Below are 23,415 nucleotides of genomic sequence, written 5' to 3' on the forward strand. Positions count from 1 at the left end.
CAATAATAAAATAAACTGGCAAGTCATTAGAATGGGTTAATGAGCTTCAGAGAACATTTTATTTCTCAAAAATCCTGCACATTTCTAGGGTCTGTGATAAGCAGGAAATTGTCACTTTGCTAATTAGCATTATAAAGATAATTTAAGTCTCACAGTTTGCAAACCAAGAGAAGAAAGAGAAAAATGGTCCATGAGAAGCCCACTTCTCCTCAACTTGAACTTTTTCTCATGTCAATTCGGCTTTCTTCCAAATGAAACAAATGTCTCCCGTCAGATGTATTTCCTAGGCATGGTTGGGAGGGTACTGTTATGGATAATTAAATGGGAAAATGGAAACCTATGCTTTTCTTCTACAAACATCAACTAGTGAAGTGAAAGTCACTTCAGTTGTGTCGGACTCTTTGTGACCCCATGAACTGTTGCCTGCTCAGGCTCCTCTGGCCACAGAATTCTCCAGGCAAGAATACTGGAGTGGATTGCTATTTCCTTCTTCAGGGGATCTTTCTGATCCAGGGATCGAACCCGAGTCTAACAAGTCATTAACAAAGGTGTTGCTTGAGAAGCCCTGCTTTCTCTCTTTCTGGCTGTGGCAAAGGAACCCTGCTCAAGGCACAGTCCAGAGTGTCTTTTCTTAAAATAGCCTTACCCTGCTTCTCAGGGTTATACAGAGATGGGCCCAGCCTGAAGGTGGTGGCCAAGGCTCAGCTCAGCAGGAGGTGCTCAGATCCAATGCTGAAGGGAAGCCTCAGAGAAATTCATCAATACTGCAATATTGCAGACAGGAAACCCTACCAAGAACAGGTGCACCTTCTGCCCCCATGGAAGCCAGGTTACATATTTACCGGTGCATAAAGAAGAGTATGATCTTTAGGGATGTGGAAAAGGAAAACAGGTGAGAACCTTGGTTTCATGAGAGCTCATCTCTAAAAATCTCTGATGAAAAGAAGAAATACATTCATCCTGGTTGCCCGCCCTGCCCCTGAGAGCCCTCTGATTCTATCTGGGTGAACAGAGAAAATCAAACAACAGAAGGTACTCAAGACAGAAATATGAGGAAGAGGGGCAAATGAGCTCTGAAGCCCCTCAAAGGATGGCTCAGGACCTCAAGCTTGAGGAACACAGATACGGGAGATAATAGTTTCCAAATGTTCAGTAGACACACATGGAACTCCAGCTGAGCAAGATCTGCCTCCAAATGCACTAACAAAGCTAAATTGAATATGAATTAGCAGTGGCCCAAGAGCTCATCCTGGAGGAAGGCATGGCAACCCACTCCAGTATTCTTGCCTAGAGAATCCCACAGAGGAGCCTGGAGGGCTACAGTCCACAGGGTCATTACACAGAGTCAAATCAACTTGGCACACATGCACAAGAGCTCATGGCCCAAATGAAATTCTGTTTCAGTAAAATAAAAACACATAAAATTGAACATTATGATCCAAGGCAGCCAAGCCATACTTGTCAGGCCCGCAGAACTTAGAACCAGGCAATGGACTTGAGCTCCTTGTAACTATGTGTGAAATACAGATTGAAGCCTAGCTGTTCTGCCTCCCTGCTCAACCATTGTTTCAAAATGGGAAGTTCAGGATCTAAAAGGCCCTGGTACATTACAAAGAGAACAATGGTCAAGAAACTAGCAAATGCTCCAAATTAGAGTCGTGTTTGTAGCTGCCAGAAGTGACTGGATGGTGAAATTAAAGGATGCCAAGGGGACCTTTTAGCCAAAATGTATCCAGGCTCCTGACCTGTACCTGCAATTCTAGCTGTACATTCACTCATTTTTAGTGTTTAAGAGTTCCTTACAAAAAGACAAACACCCTGGAATGCAAGATGCAAGGCACTGAGAGATGGGAGAGGTGGGGATGGAAACTGGACCAGGCAGGTGCTGCATTTTAAGTGACAGCCAACTTTTTCAGTAAAGGGCCAGAGAGCAACTATTTTAGGCTTTCCAGCCTGAACCATGTCCATCACAGCTACTCAACTCTGTCACCACAGTGCGAGATCAGCCAGAGGCAACATGTAGATAAGCAAGTGTGGCCTATTGCAATAAAACTTGATTTTGGGACACTGAAATGTGAATTTCAAGTGATTTCCACATGTCAGGAAACATTTTTCTTCTGATTCGTTTTCCCCCAAAGAGTCAGCAGGTCATACTTTGCTGATCTCTGTTGTATTAGGAAATAAAACTCACAAAATAAATTTCCATGACTTCTAACTGGGATATATCAATTACAACTTGATACTGTGCTCTTGAGACAGCAATGGCTCAAGACACCATGTGACTACAACACTCCCACTAATGTCTTATAAAATGTGCTCTTTCATTGAATTTGGAAGACGCTGCTCATTTAATTATGGGTAAATAGTGGTTTGCATTATGACCTTGGGAGTATCTTTGGAATTATTTTCTCCATTTGTGACTGAAGATGCTGATTACTGCTATTTCTCTCCCTCCTGGGGATTTCTCTAAAATTAATTAATGGTCACACATATTAATGCTGTAAATGTACTAAGAAACTTGGAGAGTGAACATTTTGTAAATCTATTTAAAGAAAATCAAGCGGACATAAAGCAAGATGACACTTGCAAAGTATGTGTAGTTCCTTGAATGGTAACCCTTCATGTAACATAACAACCTATGCTACTATTTTCTGTCTTTTCAATTTTCTGTATTTTCCTCCTTCCATCAGAACTTAAGGGAAATGTCTGTGCTGTCCTCTTTGAGCTGGGCTCTCAGCAGTCTTTTCGTGTGTGCACTTGGATGGCCCCTGTCCTTCCCCAGTGGTGGCTATTGCCAAACTAGCATAGTCTTCTCAGCTCTCTATCCTGCTCTATTTGAGAACACTCAGTAAATGACCTTATTCCAAACCTCAGACAGAAAGTTCAAGCTAGAATTTCTTCAATTTTGTTACCTCAACCCCAAATTATTGACGTCTGCGTCATCAGCATCACCACCCTGCTAGTCTGAGATACAATGAAGATCTTCTATCCAAAGTCAGTATTTCCACCTGTGCTCAGGATGAGCCTCCCTTCCGTTCTCATGGGACCCTGTTTTTTCAACCTGCACCTCTCTCCTTTCTCCAGCAGTTTATAAATACATTGCCATCATCTCAGACAAAACTCCCTCAATCCTGAGTCTCCTCTTTGTCCGTTTAGTCATAGCCTCTTTCTACTTACCTTACAGCTAAGCTTCTTGGAAGAAAGTGGTATATTTATATTCTCTACTTTGCTATGTCCAATCCATCTCTGAGTCCACCATAATCTGACTTCTCAGAAACTGCCTTGGGAAAAGTTTTCAGTAACTTCATAATAACCAAACCCATAGGGGTGTATTCATCTCAGATTTATTGCAAATGCTCTTAGAACATGACCTAGTACTGTCTTTTTCTATGTGACTAGACAATTATTCTCATACTATTAAATGCAAGCTCAAAATCCCAACAGGATTTTGCATTGAGTTTGATGAGCTTTCTCTCAATGTTAAATATGGAAAATAGAGACTAAAAATATCCAAAAGATTTTAAAAATTAAGACTACCAGGGGACTTCCCTGGTGGTCCAGTGGCCAAGACTCCATGTTACCAATGTAGGGGACCCAGGTTCGATCCCTGGTCAGGGAACAAGATCCCACATGCCATAATGAAGACTGAAGATTCCATGTGCTGTAATTAAGACCTGGTGCCACCAAATTAATTGTAAAAAAAAAAAAAAAAAACAGCAGCTACCACTTAAGTCCCAGTAAAACTATAATAATTAAAACAGCATGACATGGGTATAGCTGTAAACTATTCTAGGCTTTAGGCTTCATTTTTCTTCATGGCTCTGTATTGTCTGCTGCTGTTAACAACTCACTCTCTTTCAGTCCCTCTCTCTTTGTTTCTGTAAAATTTCTCTACTGGCATTGGCTCAAACCTCTCATTCCTCTGTTCCCTTTACCCCTCCCTTTTCTCTATCTATCCCAAAGATGCTGGCTCTAATGTCTTCCTTACTTACTGTAAACATTCTCCTGGGAAAGCTCAGAACTTGTCATGCTTTTTAACTATCACTATCTAGTCAACACTACTTCTCTGCTCCCCTCCCAAAAAAGGTTGTTGGAAGTTTCAGTTATACATGATTTCTCTACTTCCTCAATCATCACAAAAAGCATACCACCAAGGTTGCCAATGACTCCTGTGTTGCCAAATTCAATGCGTCCTTTTTCCACTCATATTATTCCATCTCACTGTAGTCTCCCCCCTAGCTGGTCACTCCTTTTAACTACTGTCCTCTTTTGGATTCTATAATATGACTCTTACCTGGCATCCTCTACTCTCTTTGGCCACTCCTCAATTTTTTAGAAAAGGTTCCTGCATTTTAATTTTCTTCAAAATGTTGAAGGGTTCGGGTATGAACCTTCTCTTCTTTTTCTTCTTTGTACATTTCCTAAGCAGGTAATCTCAGTGTCACGGCTTTAAATTCCTATGTCTCATTGCTTATAACTCCTGAACTCTAGCCCAAACTCCTGCACACAGCTTCAAACTCATATACCTAATTGCCTACCTGACATCTCCTCCACTTTGACTTCTCACAGGTGGCTCATCAGGGCTGCCAGAAAAATAATGCATGGAAGCAAACAAGAATGTTTTAGTATTACTATGCAATATTTATCACAGACTTATACTAAAACATTATTCATTGCTGATGAACCTATTTCCAGGGCAGGAATAGAGATGCAGATATAGAGAACTGACACGTGGACAAGGGTGAAAGGGAAGGTGGGACGAACTGGGAGATTAAGATTGACATATATACTCTACCACGTATATACCACGGATATACACTACACATATATACACCATACACTACCTATATATACTTAGGGAGCTGCAGTATAGAGAAGGGAGCTCAGCTCCGTGCTTTGTGATGACCTAGCGGGGTGGGATGGGGTTGAGGTGGGAGGGAGGCTCTAGGGGGAGAGAATATATGTATACTTAGAGCTGATTCACTTCACTGTAGAGCAGAAACTAACAACATGGTAAAGCAATTGCATCCCATTAAAATAATAAAACAAAACAACAAAGCTATTTTAAAACATTTGCAAAAAATAAATAAAATTCCAATTTAATTGGGCATCCTGTTCTTTATGTGCTAAACTGGCAACCATAGTTGAACTCTGGTCTGAGGTGGAACTCTCGATTTTTCCTTCCCCCACCCTTCAAACCGCCAGTGTTCCACATTTTCTTAATTTTAGTAGACAGCACCCCTCTTCACCCAGTTCCTCAAGATACAAAGCTGAGGGGACTGAATTTAATTTGTCTTTTTTCTTCACCTCTCACCTCAAATTCATCAGGAGGGCCCATGGATTCTACCTCTAAATGTATCTCAAATGCAACCACTAGTCTTCATCCTGAAGCCACTGCTGTCTTTTACCGACTAACTCAACAGATCTCTTATCACTTCCCCCACTTTTACATTGTTCCTTACTGATCTACTCTGCAGAGCAGCTAGAGAAATTCGTTTCATACCTAAATGAGGTAATTTATCCCTCTGCTTCAAATCCTTCAGGGGCTTCTGATTGCATTCAAAAAAAAATATATATATATATATATAAACAAAACTCTTCACTCTGGTCTACAGAACTCTGAGTGGCTGGCACCCAGCTCTCCCTAAAGTCTCCCTGAGTTCACCTCTCTCCACTATGCTACAACTCGCTCGCTATGCCGGCCTCAGCTAGAACACTCCAAGCTTCTTCACACATTGCTACCTTAAAGATGTGATATTCTCTTCCCGGAATACCCACCTGTTCTCTGCTTTCTGGTTATCCTTGAGACCTCAGATCAAATGACACTGCCTCAGGGAAGTTGTCTTAAACATACAGTCTCCCCAACCCCATTATCTTTCTTCATTTTACTGTTACTTTCCTTCATAGCACTTACCAGCATTTAGTAACATATTTACTCACTGATCTTTACCCCACAAGATTCTGAACTCCGATCATAGGATCACAGACCATCCTGCTTCGTTCACTATCCATAAACAATGCCTGGGAACTTAGTGCATCCTCAAAAAATCCTGAATACACGAGTGAGTAACTTACAAGTTTGCTTCCATAGTGCCAGAACCATATGTCTAACATCCTTTCCCAGCTCAGCAATTTATCTCAAGTGCCTATAGGATAAAGTCCAAAATGCTCAGTCAGGCTTTTCAGGATTCATACTGAAATATTTCAATTTTCCCAAATGTGTCATGGGCTCTGTAATATCTTCGCACATATGTTTGTCTGCCTGCCAGCTTGTCCCTCTCACTTCCGATGCCTCTGACCAGTGAAATTCATTTTTCAAGATTCTTCTCATGTATCACTTCTTCTCTGATGTCTTCTCAGACCAGCCTTCTTAGACCATCCTTTGTGTGTGTGTGTGTGTGTGTGAGTTGCTCAGTTGTGTCCAACTCTTTGTGACCCCATGGACAGTAGCCTGCCAGGCTCCTCTGTCCATGGAGTTTTCCAGGCAAGAATACTGGAGTGGGTTGCCATTCCCTTCTCCAGTAGGGTCTTCCCCACCCAGGCAATGAACCTGAGTCTCCTGCACTGCAGGCAGATTCTTTACTATCTAAGCCATCAGGGAAGCTCCAGACCACCCTTACCCACTCTTATTTTATACTGTCACTTTCTGTACATATCCATATTAATAGCTAACATTTATTGAGCATTTTCCAGGGATCATTAATTATAATAAGTTTATAAGCACTGCACACACTGTAATCTTTACCACAATCTTATAAGATTTATTATTATGTGACTCATTATTCTGAGATTTATTATTATTATCCCCATTTTGCAGAAAAGAAAACTGAGACAAAGAGAGCTGGAAGCTGAACCTAAGGTTTAGGAGCTCTTTAGTGTGAGGCCAGGAGAGGCACCTACATAAATGGACTCTAGAGCCTGTGATCGTAATCACTATTTCCTGCCTTGCCAAGCACTCAACAAACTGCAGGACATGTTTTCATATACTTTCTATTTCCTTATATTCATTTACTCATTAGATTGGGAGCCTGTCATGGGCAAGGCAGTATCAAAATCATCTTTTAAAATCTAGCTAAGTATTCATGAATAAGTAGTTAATGAAGGCATTAATTTATAATTGTGCAAAGCACTTTGCTTCCATGGATCTAAATTCCCTGGATCTTAAAAATGAAGAGCCAGGGAATTTAGAAAAGATAGATTGGTCTCTCAGAATATGTTTCAACTGGCAAAGAATTTAGTATATGAGTACACTAATTTTTTAAAGTTATTTTTAGCATACTTAATATGTAACTGGCTTTACCACTCAAATAAGCATAAATAAATGTAAGTGTCTCAAAAGAGGAATGGTGCTGTGGTATTCATTAAGCATTTTATGTCTCTTAAGGCATACACAAATATGTTATAATCTCTCTAGCTGTTCATCATAACTCATAATTAGTTATGCTGCCACCAGATGGAGTAGGAGGCTATTTAAATGACACTTCTTAAGAAGCACAGAAAAGAAGACTTCTCTTCAGCTGAACTATTTTTCTTCCCATACGTACCCTGACCACCACTCTGACATTTACATTTATACATTTACATGCACACACATACCCCTAAACCATTACACACAAGTTGCTCCTTGAGTCAAGGCACTAAGGAACGCTGTTAAAATGCAAAACCATGTAGTGATACAAATGAGCAGAGATGAAGAAGGCATAAATCCATTTAAATGGTACCACATGAGGACTTCCCTGGTGGTCCAGTGGTTAAGACTCTGGTACTTCCATTGCAGGGGGCCAAGGTTTGATCCCTGGTTGTGAAACTAAGATCCCACATGCATAGTGTGCAGGTTATCATGCAATAACTTAGTTTATTCAGTTAACTAGTAGGCACTAAGCAATAATGATGTATAGGACGTGTAGAGTTGTGATGAGGCACAAAGAAATGAGAGAAAATGAAGAATGCATGCTAACCTAGAACTTGGATTACTACTCTTGGGACCAGAGTTGGTGACATCTACTTTTTAAAATTTAAGAAAAAAACAAACAAACTGTATTGTAACCATATGACAGATAGGCTTAGTTGCTTAGTCGTGTCCGACTCTGTGACAGTACAGCACAAAAGTTAAGAGTTAAAATGAGTTACAAAGTCAAACAGATCTGAATTGTTGATCTTAGGTTCCCCAAATAACAGTGAATGGGTTTCTTAAATTCTCTATGCTTTTGTTTATTCAAATATAAAATGAGGATAATACCAACATACATGTTGGCTATAAGAATTTTACAACTCTAAGGTCATAGCCTATCATGTCATATTACTTCATTTTGATCACAACACTTATTAGCCACATGATACAATCTTCTTTTTCTTTTATTGTCTATCTCCACCAGCCCCACATTGGAATATATAATCCTTAAGGGCACAGATGATATTTGTGTTGTTCATCACTGCATTCTCAGTCTGGTTCAAGCACTCAACAGATGCTCAGCAGGTGGATGATGAATGGAAAGAAGGAATGGAGGGAGGTAGGCAGAGAGGGAGGGAATGAGAAAACAAGGTGAAAGGAAGAGGTGAAAAAATGAAGAGGGCTAAAATAAAACTTTAAAAATGGCGGAAATGTGCTAGTGAATGTTGATTAAACAATGACATTAAAGTTTCTCCCATCATTTAGCATACTCTACATGATCACTTTCCTGGGCCCCATATTTAAATGCATGGATGGCCTAACCCAATTTTGAACATGTAATTGTCCCCAGTTTGTCTATACTATAAACAGTGCTATGAAACACACATATACACCCTGACTATATTTTTAAGTCCCCATGCACCTATATGACCAGTGTGTTCTCTTGGCAAAAACTCTATTAGCCTTTGTCCTGCTTCATTCCATACTCCAAGGCCAAATTTGCCTGTTACTCCAGGTGTTTCCTGACTTTCTACTTTTGCATTCCAGTCCCCTATAATGAAAAGGACATCTTTTTTGGGTGGTAGCTCTAAAAGGTCTTGTAGGTCTTCACAGAACTGCTCAACTCCAGCTTCTTCAGCATTACTGGTTGGGGCATAGGCTTGGATTACCGTGATATTGAATGGTTTGTCTTGGAAATGAACAGAGATCATTCTGTCATTTTTGAGATTGCATGCAAGTACTGTATTTCAGACTCTTTTGTTGACCATGATGGCTACTCCATTTCTTCTAAGGGATTCCTGCCCACAGTAGTAGATATAATAGTCATCTGAGTTAAATTCACCCATTTCAGTCAATTTTAGTTTGCTGATTACTAGAATGTAGACGTTCACTCTTGCCATCTCCTGTTTGACCACTTCCAATTTGCCTTGATTCATGGACCTGACATTCCAGGTTCCTATGCAATATTGCTCTTTACAGCATTGGACCTTGCTTCTATCATGATGGTGTGATCACTCACCTAGAGCCAGACATCCTGGAATGTGAAGTCAAGTGCACCTTAGAAAGCATCATTACAAACAAAGCTAGTGGAGGTGATGGAATTCCAGTTGAGCTATTTCAAATCCTGAAAGATGATACTGTGAAAGTGCTACACTCAATATGCCAGCAAATTTGGAAAACTCAACAGTGGCCACAGGACTGGAAAGAGTTTTCATTCCAATCCCAAAGAAAGGCAATGCCAAAGAATGCTCAAACTACCGCACAATTGCACTCATCTCACACGCTAGTAAAGTAATGTTCAAAATTCTCCAAGCCAGGCTTCAGCAGTATGTGAACCGTGAACTTCCAGATGTTCAAGCTGGTTTTATAAAAGGCAGAGGAACCAGAGACCAAATTGCCAACATCTGCTGGATCATGGAAAAAGCAAGAGAGTTCCAGAAAAACATCTATTTCTGCTTTATTGACTATGCCAAAGCCTTCGACTGTGTGGATCACAAGAAACTGTGGAAAATTCTGAAAGAGATAGGAATACCAGACCACCTGACCTGCCTCTTGAGAAACCTATATATAGGTCAGGAAGCAACAGTTCGAACTGGACATGGAACAACAGACTGGTTCCAAATAGGAAAAGGAGTACATCAAGACTGTATATTGTCATCCTGCTTATTTAACTTATATGCAGAGTACCTCATGAGAAACGCTGGGCTGGAAGAAGCACAAGCTGGAATCAAGATTGCCGGGAGAAATATCAATAACCTCAGATATGCAGATGACACCACCCTTATGGCAGAAAGTGAAGAGGAACTAAAAAGCCTCTTGAGGAAAGTGAAAGTGCAGAGTGAAAAAGTTGGCTTAAAGCTCAACATTCAGAAAATGAAGAGCACGGCATCTGGTCCCATCACTTCATGGAAAATAGACGGGGAAACAGTGGAAGACTTTATTTTTGGGGGCTTCAAAATCACTGCAGATGGTGACTGCAGCCATGAAATGAAAACACGCTTACTCCTTGGAAGAAAGTTATGACCAACCTAGATAGCATATTCAAAAGCAGAGATATGACTTTGCCAACAAAGGTGCATCTAGTCAAGGCTACGGTTTTTCCAGTGGTCATGTATGGATGTAAGAGTTGGACTGTGAAGAAAGCTGAGTGCCAAAGAATTGATGCTTTTGAACTGTGGTGTTGGAGAAGACTCTTGAGAGTCCCTTGGACTGTAAGGAGATCCAATCAGTCCATCCTAAAGGAGATCAGTCCTGGATGTTCACTGGAAGGACTGATGCTGAAGCTGAAACCTCAATACTTTGGCCACCTCATGCGAAGAGTTGACTCACTGGAAAAGACTCTGATGCTGGGAGGGATTGGGGGCAGGAGGAGAAGGGGACGACAGAGGATGAGATGGCTGGATGGCATCACCGACTCAATGGATATGAATTTAAGTGAACTCTGGGAGTTGGTGATGGACAGGGAGGCCTGGCGTGCTGTGATTCATGGGGTTGCAAAGAGTTAGACACAACTGAGAGACTTAGCTGAACTGAACTGATGCATCTATATGATTTCTTCAGTACAGAGTTCTCGAATTGAAACTTGTGCATTTTATGTTTATTAAACAACACCCCAAATCTCATCCAAAAGTTTCTACCAATTTACACAACCATCAACAATGTACTAGAACACTTAATTTCTAACATTTTACCAACATAGGGACTTATTGTTATATATGTATATGTCATTGTTTGAATTTGTATTTCCTTATTACTCACGGTTATAGACAATATATTTTTATGTTGTTTTATAAATTGCTGATGGATATTTTTTGCCAATTTTTCTATTGGATATTTTTCTATTTCATATTGATTCTTTAGAGAGTTTTATCTGTTCTTAGAGTGAGAACATTAGTCCTTTGTGCCATCATATCATACCAAAACACTTTTCTCCAATTTGTTCTTTAATTTTGTTTTAATTATTTAATGTTATACTTAGTCCTAAAGTTCACCCTTTACAATTCAAAATCCTAGTGACCAGGAAAAGTAGACATTCTTTACTGCTAACAAAAGTAGCTTTAAGGAAAGGTAATCTATAAGTGAGTTAAATAATTTCCATAGTAACAAGAGGAAGAAAAGATTTGAATCTCTAAACTCAAGCAGGGAGACTCAGCTCTACTCAGAGCTCATAAAACATTTTCTTGTTAACAGGTACACTAGGGGATGCATGCTGTATGCTGAGATGAAGGCCATAATTTTTTAAGATCAAATTTCTTCTGGCACTTTTATTAATATACACCACACATACCTGTCAGAAGAAAAGTAAAAATGAATAAGAGTTGAAAGTATTATATTTTATTTGAAACGCACTTGCCTTTAAATATTTAGGGAAAAGAATCTGTCAAAATACATTTTAGACTGTGCCAAGTTCAAACTACTGGAGGACTGGCTAGTAAATTATGGAATGGGATAACTCTTAGTAAACTCATTATATCTTGGATAGATAGAACAGTTCATCATCTGTAGAAATCCTGAACTTTGATAGAATTCTTTAAGAAGTGAGACAAAATCCTTAGACAAATCCTTAGACAAAACAGTTTTATAGCCATGCTTCCCGCAAAGGCCCTCCAGCATCAGTAGGTTTTTTTCCTTCACTTGTCCCCTGAGCCTGAAACTCCTAGTCAAGGAGAGAAGATATGTGCTACTTATGTCATTAGTTTCCCTGATAATACCTATGGCTGCTAAAGTTAGCCAATAAAGCAATCAGTTTGCAGAATAAATCCATTTGCTGCCTCCGAACCCTTTTTAACAGTTCTCCAATAAACTGCTGGAAGGTGGCAATCGTGTTTTAGCTCAAGTCCCACTCATCATTAGAACGATGACTAATCCTACTTTAACAGTATCTGTATTTTAAATAGGAAGGCTTCGAAGCTTCCTGGAAAGCTGGAAAGTTTTCAAGACTAAAACACGTGAAGCACCAGCACTTTGGGCACAGTGGCTCTGATGTTTGGAATAGGGCGGCTTAGGGCAGGCTTCCTCGGTCACACTCTGCCCTGCACCTGATTATAAGCCTGGGGCTGGGCCTTCAGGCTTCTTATGTCCTAAGGAAGATCATTTGAAAGTTAATTCAGAAATCATTTTTAGGGATTTCCTGGCATTCCAATGCTTAAGACTTCACTTTCCAATGCAAGGGGTGTGGGTTTGACCCCTGGTTGGGGAGTTAAGGTCCTGCATACCTTGGTGGCCAAAAATCCAAAACATAAAACAGAAGCAGTATTGTAACAAATTCAATAAAGGCTTTAAAAATGGTCCCCATCAAAAAGGAAAGAAAGCAAGCATGATTATACATCTCTAATTTTCAAGCCTAGCGCTTCAAGTTTCTTCATATATATACTTAAATATACTCATGGAAAGAAAAAAATATGTAAATAATATCAGGCATCATATTATAAAATCAAACATTTCAGTACAAATGATTACTTCTTGTATTCTCACCTTCTATAAGAACAAAACTGTGAAATTAAACGTTGTGATACTTTTGCCTTTTGGTAACTCTTGGAATGGCTGAGAAATTCTTTCAATGAATGGGTCCTTATATACAAGTAAGACATAAAAAAATTCACCTCACAGGAGCTAGTGTGATAAGGTTCCTATTTGTAGATTCAGTACCCCCCCTCCAAATGGCTTACTACATGAATCATGCTAGATTTTAGAGTATATACATTATTGCTGTTGTTTTCCAAACTCTTGAGTGTCCCCATTTTACATGAGATAAAAGCCATTTAGAGAGAATGATTGCTGGTTAGGTACATAACATGTAACCTTAGGGTTACACAACTAGAAAACGAAAGCCCTAGGATTTTAACTCAAACTTTTTGACCCAAAACCTTTGCAATATAAAAAGGGAAATAAAACACAAGGAACAACTTTACAGAGATTAAAACCAGTTGCTGGATTTTAGAATATCATGAAGGTAAGGACAGCAGCTTTGACAGTGCTGAAATCTGAAAGAGTGAAGCAGAAGACAAACTTAGAAGCTTCTTAAAACACAAGGAAATATTTAAAAGATAATACAGTGAGAATATGAAAAAAACAAAAAAAGCCTGGAGACCCAACCTATACTTAACAGGAAGTCCTAAAAGAGAAGCCTAGAAGAACTAGAGCAGCAGAGATAATATAAGAATTAACACAGAAGAGATTTCCCAATATCAGAAGAAAGCTCAGTATGAAATCTAAGAGTAAGGATCATATTTTTTGCAAACTCAATGAAGAAGAACCATATTATGATGATAAAAGTAAAGAAAGAAGTCAATAAGCATTCAGATGGGAGATTTTGCTCCATAAAAGACAAAAAGTGGGCAATCCTGGAAACTGTCAAAAATGTTCAGTTCTAAAAGATATACGAAGCAATGGAAGCAATAATGGAACCTGAAAAATATATAATCCCCAAGTTCTTCCCTAACAAAGGTGTTGTCATGTAAAAGCCATAGTTGGTGGGTGGGTCAGATAAAACATAGGTACAAAGTTACCCTTTTCTGAATAAACTTGAAGATACAGATATTTAATAATGATAAAAGATGAGTCAAAGTTAGAACTCAAAGGCAAAAAAATCACATTTTGAAAGGTCTTATGATGAGCTACTAAACCAAATAAACATTTGGAAGAAGTCCAAATCATAAATCTAAATGCAGTGAGAGCCAAACTATATTAAAGAACTGCTTTCCCTTTGAAACTAATGACGGCTTTTATTGAAAATTGACTGAAATGAATTATAGATTAAATGTAGTAAAATGGGATGGGGGAAATGAGGGAAAATAAAAGTGCCAAATTTCTCATTTACATTCAGAAAAGTGGAGTGAAAAATAAAAGAACCAAATTTCTCATTTATATTCAATAAAGGAGAGTGAAAATAAACGTGATATTGTGTGATATTTTAAGAGTTCAATAGAATTAAAATGTCTGGTAAGAGTCAAGCTCAACATTGTAGACCTCAGGAAAACGGAAACGGAGGGAAATATTATCTATCATAAACCGATGAAAATACATAACATCATCTTATGTTCAGTGTAAAAGTTGGCCAGTATTAGAACAAAGTTTCAGAAGAAAATTTTGTAAATTTTTGTAAATTTTTCTTGGAAAAATTTATAGAAGTTTTCAGAAAACTGTGGAACTTCTATAAAACCCCTATAGCCAGCTGCACTGAAGATACTGGTTCTTAACATCGAACCATTCTATTCTTTTTCATGTATTATGCTACACCTCCCTTCCATAGATGTCAGAGAAAATGAAATACACAAAAGAGCTAAGCATAAAAGGAAAACCACAGACTTGTTATTAATTCAGATTATAAAAGATAATATATGAGAGTATCCATATAATTGAGACAATACGAATCATAAAATCAATTTGTAAAAAGTGACATATAAGGGAGACAAAAGTTTGAAAATTACAAAACACTGCTGAAAGAAATGAAGGAATACATGAATAAGTATAAAGACATCCTGTGCTCATGGATTGAAAGACTTAATACAGTTAAGATGACAATCAAGCCAAAGGAATTTACAGATTCAATGCACTCCCTACTAAAAAATTCCAGTAACGTTTTGACAGAAAAACATATCCTAAAATTCAGATGGAATCTCATGAGATTCAAAAATGACCTTGAAAAGAACAAATTTGGAGGCTTTACACATCCTAATTTCAAAACTTACTACAAAGTTACAGTAATCAAAATAGTATAGTCCTTACATAAAGGCATAGATCAAATGGAACAGACTCGAGAGTCCAGAAATAAACTCACATGTGTGTGGTCAAGTGATCTTTCATCCAAGTGCCAGGACCACACAATGGGGAAAAGTTATCCTCTTCAACAAACAGTGCTGAGAAAATTAGGTATTCAAATGCAAAAGAAGGAAGTTGGGCCCTTAACTTACAACAAATACAAAAATTAACTAAATCTGGATTGAAATCTAAATGTAAGGCCTAAAATGATAAAATTCCTACAAGAAAACACAGCAGGAAAGCTTCATGACACTGGCTTTGGGAATGATTTCTCAGATACGACACCAAAAGTACAGGCAATCAAAGAAAACATAGGTAATTAGAGTCCATTAGAACTTAAAACTTTTAGGCATCAAAGGAGAGGTAAAAGATAACCCATGGGATGGAAGAAAATGTTTGCAAGGCATCTATGAAATAAGTGTAATATTCAGAATACATGAAGAACTCCTACAACTCAGCAATGAACAACCAACCAATTCAAAAGTGAGCAGAAGACTCAAATAGACATTTCTGCAAAGAAGATATACCAAAAAGCACATGAAAAAATGCTAGACTGCCACTAACCTGTAGGAAAATGCAAATCAAAACTACAATGAGAATTCACTTCAGATTGATTAGGATGGTTATTATAAAACAAGCAAACAATAGAAAAAAAAATAGTAAGTGCTGGTGAGGATGCAAAGGAATTGGAACCCTCATGAATTGTTGGTGAAAATATCAAGTTGTCTGGCCTCTGTGGAAAATAGTTGCAACCCCATGGACTGTAACACACCAGGCTCCTCTGTCCTCCACTATCTACTGGAGTTTGCTCAAATTCATGTCCATTGAGTCAATGATGCTATCTAACCATCTCATGCTCTGCTGCCCCCTTCTTTTGCCCTCAATCTTTCCCAGCATCAGGGTCTTTTCCAATATTATTCATCAATGAAAAAAAAAAGCACTAGGTGGCTCAGACAATAAAGAATCTGCCTGCAATGCAGGAGACATGGGTTCAATCCCTGGGTCAGGGAAGATTCCCTGGAGAAAGAAATGGCAACTCACTCCAGTATTCTTGACTGGAAAATGCCATGGACAGAGGAGCCTGATGGGCTACAGTCCATGGGGTGGCAAGAGTTGGACATGACTTAGCAACTAAACCACCAAAAGAAATGAAGTTCTGATACACACTACAACATAGATAAATATGCTAGGTGAAATGAGCCAAACACGAAAAGACAAATAGTATAAAAGTCCACTTATCCGAGGTACTCTGAAAAGACACATTTATAGAGACAGAAAGTAGAATAAAGGTTACCAGGGATTAGGAGAACAGGGAGTTGTTTAATGGTTACAGAGTTTGGTTTGGGATGATGCAGAGGTTCTGGAAATGAACAGTGGTGATGACTGCACAGTGATGTGAATGTATTTAATGCCACTTAATTGTACAGTTAAAGATGGTAAATTTTATGTTATGTGTATTTTACAATAAAAAAATAATACATTGCTCCTTTTCTTACCAAAATAGGCATTAGAACATCATAATTAGCCTAGTAGAATTTCAGCCACATTCTACATTAAAACATCTAATTTTCCAAACCAAAAATGAGCACTTATAAAATCACTTGTCAATTAATTTCTAATTTAAAAAAAGACATTATTACAGGACTGGAAGGGAAAATATAAACTGTACTATGTTCCCTTTAAAAAATGACTATCACTATTTTTTCCAAACCACTGAGCTCAAACAAAACATGTTAAAATAGTACTAAGAATAAATCAAGCAAAAGATTATTTTCAGAAGTGGAATAAGCTGTTGTACCTTCCGGTATACCTTTTTTCTTAGAAATTTTCACTCAAAAATAAATTGTACTAACACTTCACATTATTAAGCTGTAAGAAGCTATGCTCTCTCTTCAGAATAGCTAATAGGAAAAGATGGAACTTGTCATAATATTTGGTAAAAAAAAAAACGATAATTTCTAAATATTTAATATTCAGGATATTTAAAATACTATTTTAAAAATTGCCACTGCTTTAGAAGAACTTGCTGAGCTCAAAATCACTCACAGTTTATTGACAGATTTATTCTTTAACCCAGGACAAATACATATAATTATTTCCTTAAATGTTTGTCCACAGAAATTTAATTTACTCTGTGGTGTTGTATTATCAGCCTCGACCAAAAACATAGTAGAATCTAGTTTGTGTTTAAAATGATACAATGTTAAATAACCTTTGACCAATGATTGCTGGTACCTACCAACTAGAGTTGATACGTTAGGCAGGAGCAAACCTCATTGAACTTAAGATACTCATAACGAGACTAAATAATCTGGTTTTAGAGCCTGCATACTTATCCGTGAAAAGCAATACATATCATAAAGCTTTCTACACATGAAAAAAATTAATGCTATGTTGGGAACTGGCTAAAGAAATTCTTCAAGAAGCCAAAGAGATGATATAAAAGAATCTTTTGAGGTTTTTGAGCTTCAGGCTAAACAGGGAGAAACATTCTGCAGAAGAAATTGTCATAATAAAGTTTCATATTTTTCAATTCCTGTTTCTCCTGAGAAGCTAAGGAATATAACTTTCATACTCTAGTCGTATTATAGAAAGACTTTGGCTTAATAGAGAAGCGATTAGGATTTGGAACAATTCTATTTGCCTAAGAAGAGGTCAGTTCATAATAAAAAGGAAGATCATAACCAGGGTACCTGGGTTTACCTTGGCTTTGCGAAAGCGGTAGACCACCAGCATGCTCACGAAGTCCAGCAGCATACACAGGGCTTGAAAGGAGATGATAGCCAGTCGCAAGTACTTGTCTTCCTGGACAAAGCAGGGGCTGTCGTCAGCACAGTAGGGGCAGCCCTCGCTGCACGGCAGGCAGACGTGGACTTCTTCTGACACATCCTTGGCACTTTCTACAAAATGGTGATCCGGACCCCTTCCTGAAAATTCCAATTAAAACCAGTGTCACTGCACCTTGGAAGCAGGTGAGACAGAATCAAAACACATCCTCCCTTCTTCATTCCTTTTCCCTCTAACTAAAAACCTTTTTTCAACCTTCTTGCTCAGAGAGTTACTTTGCCTTTAGACTCAAACAAAATTCTTTTCATCCTTTTGATTTAAAAAAAAATGTCATTTGGAGCAATTGAGGAAAATTAGCAAAAATGGAACTAAATCTCCTCAGAGGCAGGGAACAGTTTTCTGTCTTTATTTCACTATCTTCCACTCCCTAATGGAAACTCCCTATGGTCACAAATCATATTCTATAAGTATTTGCTAAAGAATTAACCAGAAAAAAAAAAAAAGGATGAGAAAGTTGTATCATTCCTGTACCAAGTAAATATACACAACACTTTTGGAACCTCTTGACCTAGATGGCACAGAATCTGAAATGAGGCTTTGACTGCTCTTTAATCCAGCAGGGATTTCATCCACCAAGTTCATTAGGTCTAAATTGGATAAAATGGCACTTAATCGACAGTTGTTCAGTGTGCAATTGCCTAATGATGCTGCATCCTCTGCCCAGAGGACAGTCCATACTTACAGGCTATCGTGTAATTTCCCACTCTGCACACCCATAGGACATTTCCACACTATTAACTAACTGCTGTTACTGATCTACCTTTAGTTTTGGATTCTTATGTCTTGGTTATCAAACTTAACTTAGCCCTGAAGCCCAAGAAGTAAGAATTCTCTCTAAATGTTGAGTTGGCAATGCTCCGTCACTTCAGTCATGGCCAACTCTTTGTGACCCCATAGACTATAGTCTTCCAGGTTCCTCTGTCCATGGGATTCTCCAGGCAAGAATACTGAAGTGGATTGCCATGCCCTCCTCCAGGGGCCTTCCCAACTCAGGGAATGAAACCATGTCTCAGGTCTCCTGTGCTGCAGGTGGATTCTTTACCCACTGAGCCACCATTTAGTGCTGACAAATATGCAGTTAATAATATACACTTAAAAATCCTCAAACCTATTTCCAATCCTGACGTCAACATGAAAGACGTGAATATGTATTCAGTTTAGTATATAACATAAACACAACTTTGACTGACTGAGGAATTTGAAAATTTGTTCTGGTTAACAGAATTTTAAAAACACAAAGTTTAACAGAAAATCTTTATTACTTTCAACTCCTGTTCAGTTCAGATCAATCATTCAGTTGTGTCTCTTTGCGACCCCATGGACTGAAGCACACCAGGCTTCCCTGTCCCTCACCAACTCCTGGAGCATGCTCAAACTCATGTCCATCAAGTCAGTGATGCCATCCAACCATCTCATCCTCTGTTGTCCCCTTCTCCTGCCTTCAATCTTTCCCAGCATCAGGGTCTTTTCAAATGAATCAGTTCTTCACATCAGATGGCCAAAGTATTAGAGCTTTAGCATCAGTCCTTCCAATGAATAGTCAGGACTGATTTCCTTTAGGATGGACTGGTTTGTTCTCCTTGTAGTCCAAGGGACTCTCAAGAGTCTTCTCCAACACCACAGTTCAAAAGGATCAATTTTTCGGTGCTTAGCTTTCTTTATGGTCCAACTCTCACATCCATACATGACCAGTGGACTCCTGCTGAAGGTTCACAATCTTTATAAAATATATTTTTGTCTTCATTTCTTCACAATAGCAGACGTAATTGAATATTTTTTTGTTGGTGCAGGATATACTACTGCTTAAAACTCTTCACTCTGTTACACAGTGAAAAGTGTATGAATTTCAGCATCCAGCAGATAAGGCTCCCGTTTCTAGACAGCTCTGAGACATTAGGCAACTCACCTGACCACTTTGGGTCTTAGCTTATTTCTGTATGAAATATGAATTGCTGTGGTATTAAATGCAATAATGTATGTAAATCACAATGCCTGGCTTTCTCTTCTTCTCCAAATCTGGGAGATGCAAAGAGAAATTAGGAATCCATTGATGTTTTAAAGAAAGGCATTACTGCTCAAAAACAAGCAGGTTACAAGAAAGAACTGAGATACAGAGGCAGTCAGTGGGAATAAGCTCCATTGCAGACAGGTTAAATTTGATGTCCAACTCCTTGTTCAGGAGAAATATACAACAAGAAGTGAGAAATAATGCAAGACTAGAGTCTGGGAGAAGAATCAATGTCAGTGAAAGAACCCACAGAGAGCTCTGGGGGTAGACAAACTATTTATTAAGGATTTCAAAGAGGGAGAATCTAAACAGACAGAAGTTTTCACAATGTCATAGGAGAAAATGGATTTACTGGAACATGCTGGAATGTGATCAGAGAGGACACCTGAAGGAAGACTATGAAGTTTAATGATTACTGGATCCTTCATTGACCTTTAAGACAGTAGTTTCCAGACAGTGGCAGAGACTGAAATTAGGTTGTCAGAGCCGAAAGAATAAATATATGATAAAAATAGAATATAGTTTCAATAAATGTTCCATTGAATAAAAAAAAAATTGGTCTTGCAGAGCAAACAGACACAAGCAATCAACAAAACAAGTAAGTAATTTAGTCTGTTAAAACTGAGCGGTGCCAATAGAGCCAATATTTTATAATAACTATAAACAGAACATAATCTTAAAAAATTGCAAATCACTATTTTATACACCTGTAATATGTAATATTAGACAGCATCTATACTTCCATTTAAATAAATAAATAAAGTTTGAATAATATTAAAACACATACACCCACATCAAGTGAGAAGTGCAGAAAGGAAAAATGAGTGGAACAAGGTCAGGGCAATCAGACATGCCAGAGTGAGAATTACAATTTTAAATTAAGTGGTTAGGATAGACCTCACTCTATAGGTGATATCTGAGCAAAGACTTGAAAGAGGTAAGGGAGTTAGCTACTCTGACCTGTAGCCAGTACAAAGATCCTGAGGGGGGTGCATACCTGGCACATAGAAGGAAGTACAAAGAGTCTGGTGTCACTGGAGCGGATTGAGTGTGGGGCAGTGTGGTGGAAGGCAAAGTCAGAGAAGTAACAGGTCCAGATCATACATGGCACCCTGGGCCACTGTAAAGGCCTGGATTCTTCCCTCAGTAAAACAGAGAGCCACGGCAGGGTTCTGAGAGGGTAAGTGACATGATACGCCTTACGTTGTTAAAGGATTACTTTGATTATGAAGAATATACTGCAGCAGGTAAGGGTAGAAGTGGGGAGATTTATAAGAAGCTGATGAGAATAATCCCAGAGAAGGAAATGGCAACCCACTCCAGTACTCTTGCCGGGAAAATCCCATGGGCAGAGGAGCCTCGTAGGCTGCAGTCCATGGGGTCGCTAAGAGTCAGACACGACTGAGCAACTTCACTTTCACTTTTCACTTTCATGCATCAGAGAAGGAAATGGCAACCCACTCCAGTGTTCTTGCCTGGAGAATCCCAGGGACGGGGAAGCCTGCTGGGCTGCCATCTATGGGGTCGCACAGAGTCAGACACAACTGAAGTGACTTAGCAGCAGCTGTTGAGAATAATCCAGGTGAAACTTGACAGCTGCTGGGGCCACAGTGCAACAGTGAAAGCTAGCTGGATTCAAATGAATTTTGAAGGTGGAATCAACAAAATTTTCTGATGAGCTGGCTATGGAATGAAAGAGAAAGAAAAGAATCTGGAGTGATTCCCAGGTGTCTGGTATGAACTAGTGGATGGAGGAAGTTGCTACCAACCAACATGGAGAAGAATGGTTGTGGGCCAGTCTTTGGAGAAGACGGCAAGTTCAAACTTGACATTTCAGTGTGAAAATATCTACTAGAGACCCAGGTGATAATGTTAAGTACATATCTTGCTATATTGGGTTTGGAATTTGGAAGAAAGGTCTAGAAGGAAGATAAAGATACAAAGGTTACGGGAATTTAGACAGTGTTTAGAGCCAAGAGAAGGAATGCAGACAGGGAAGTCTCCCAGGACATGCCAGTGTTATTGCCACACAAAATCTTTAATCACAGAAAACTTTCCTTGGCTGTGACTCATATTTTTAAAGGGCACTGTATTATTTCTTTCCACAACTGCAAACATAAAAAGCTTCAACAGAAAAGCAAGCAACCAACCAACCAATAAATATTTTCTCTGGATTTAAATATGACCTCCCACCAAAAGAGCTACAGCTGCGGTCCTGGTTTGGGTCTTCCAAAAGCAGAGCCTGAGACAATGACCTGGATACAGATAACTTATTTGGGAGGTGATTTACCATATGACCCTGCAATCCCACTCCTGGGCATATACCCTGAGGAAAACATGGTCCAAAAGGATACATGCACCCCGATGTTCATAGCAGCACTGTTTACAATAGCCAAGACATGGAAGCAACCTAAATGTCCATTAACAAATAAAGATGTGGTACATATACAATAGAATGTTACTCAGCCATTAAAAATAATGAAATAATGCCATTTGCAGCAAAATAGATGGATCCAGATATTGTCATACTGAGTGAAGTGAGTCAGACAGAGAAATACAAATATTGTATGATATCACTCATAAGCAGAATCTAAACAATGATACAAATGAACTTATTTACAAGACAGAAAACAGACTCACAGACTTAGAAAACAAACTTATGGCTCCTGGGAGGGAAAGGGGGAGGAAAGCATAGTTAGAGAATTTGGGACTGACTACCATGGGTAACCAACAAGGACCAACGGTAGAGTACAGGGAACTCTGCTCAGTACATTGTAATAACCTAAAAGGGGAAATAATTTGAAAAAGAACAGATACATGGATATGTATAACGGAATCACTTTGCTGTATGCATCAAACTAGACACTGTTAATCACCTATACTCCAACAAAAAATAAAAAGTTTTTAAAATTGATTTTTTTAAAAAGTCATTATTAAGTTGGATGTCACTGTAGGTAATGGGGGCTCCATCTTTGCAGGAGTGCTCTAAAAAGTGCATATAATGCTCCTCAGATTTGTCTCTGCAAAGGACAGAGGTGGGAGCTTAGGCAGCAACTACCAATCCCAGTCCCACTGGTTGACAGCTGTTCCCAGAGGACTTCAGTATGCGCACACTCTTAGACAAGTGCTGGGCAAGCTTAGAGGGCTTCAGCAGAAGCCCTGAGGCAGAAAAGAAATTCTGGACACACTTGGCAGTGAGATCCTGGCAGCACGCCCCTAACTATCATAGTAGCTAACACCTGAGGTACATCAAGGGTATGTGATGCAGGGTATGAGGGTGTGTACACGTGTCTGCATGCACGCACACACAAATGCTTCTAAGTTACAAACTCAAATAGAATACAATTTGAATGGTGTCCCCTGGGTTTGAAGACCATGCTGACCATAAGCTGGACTGAGAGAGAAAAGC

The 23,415-nt window shown here is 38.9% G+C and overlaps 1 protein-coding gene and 1 non-coding gene across 2 annotated transcripts in view; one reads left to right on the top strand and one right to left on the bottom strand.

Annotated features, from left to right (window-relative positions):
- Nucleotides 1-23,415, bottom strand: part of LOC102284078 (metabotropic glycine receptor) — a 131,530-nt gene that overhangs the window by 97,742 nt on the left and 10,373 nt on the right. Inside the window, exon 3 of the mRNA XM_070382039.1 lies at nt 17,855-18,078. Within this exon, the coding sequence (XP_070238140.1) occupies nt 17,855-18,078 (224 nt within the window). The remainder of the gene's footprint in view (nt 1-17,854; nt 18,079-23,415) is intronic.
- On the top strand, nt 3,547-3,619 carry TRNAG-ACC (transfer RNA glycine (anticodon ACC)). Its single transcript has one exon. It is a non-coding gene; the product is annotated as a tRNA-Gly (tRNA).

Source organism: Bos mutus, chromosome 13 (genome assembly GCF_027580195.1).
Source record: "Bos mutus isolate GX-2022 chromosome 13, NWIPB_WYAK_1.1, whole genome shotgun sequence".
Lineage (NCBI taxonomy): Eukaryota > Metazoa > Chordata > Mammalia > Artiodactyla > Bovidae > Bos > Bos mutus.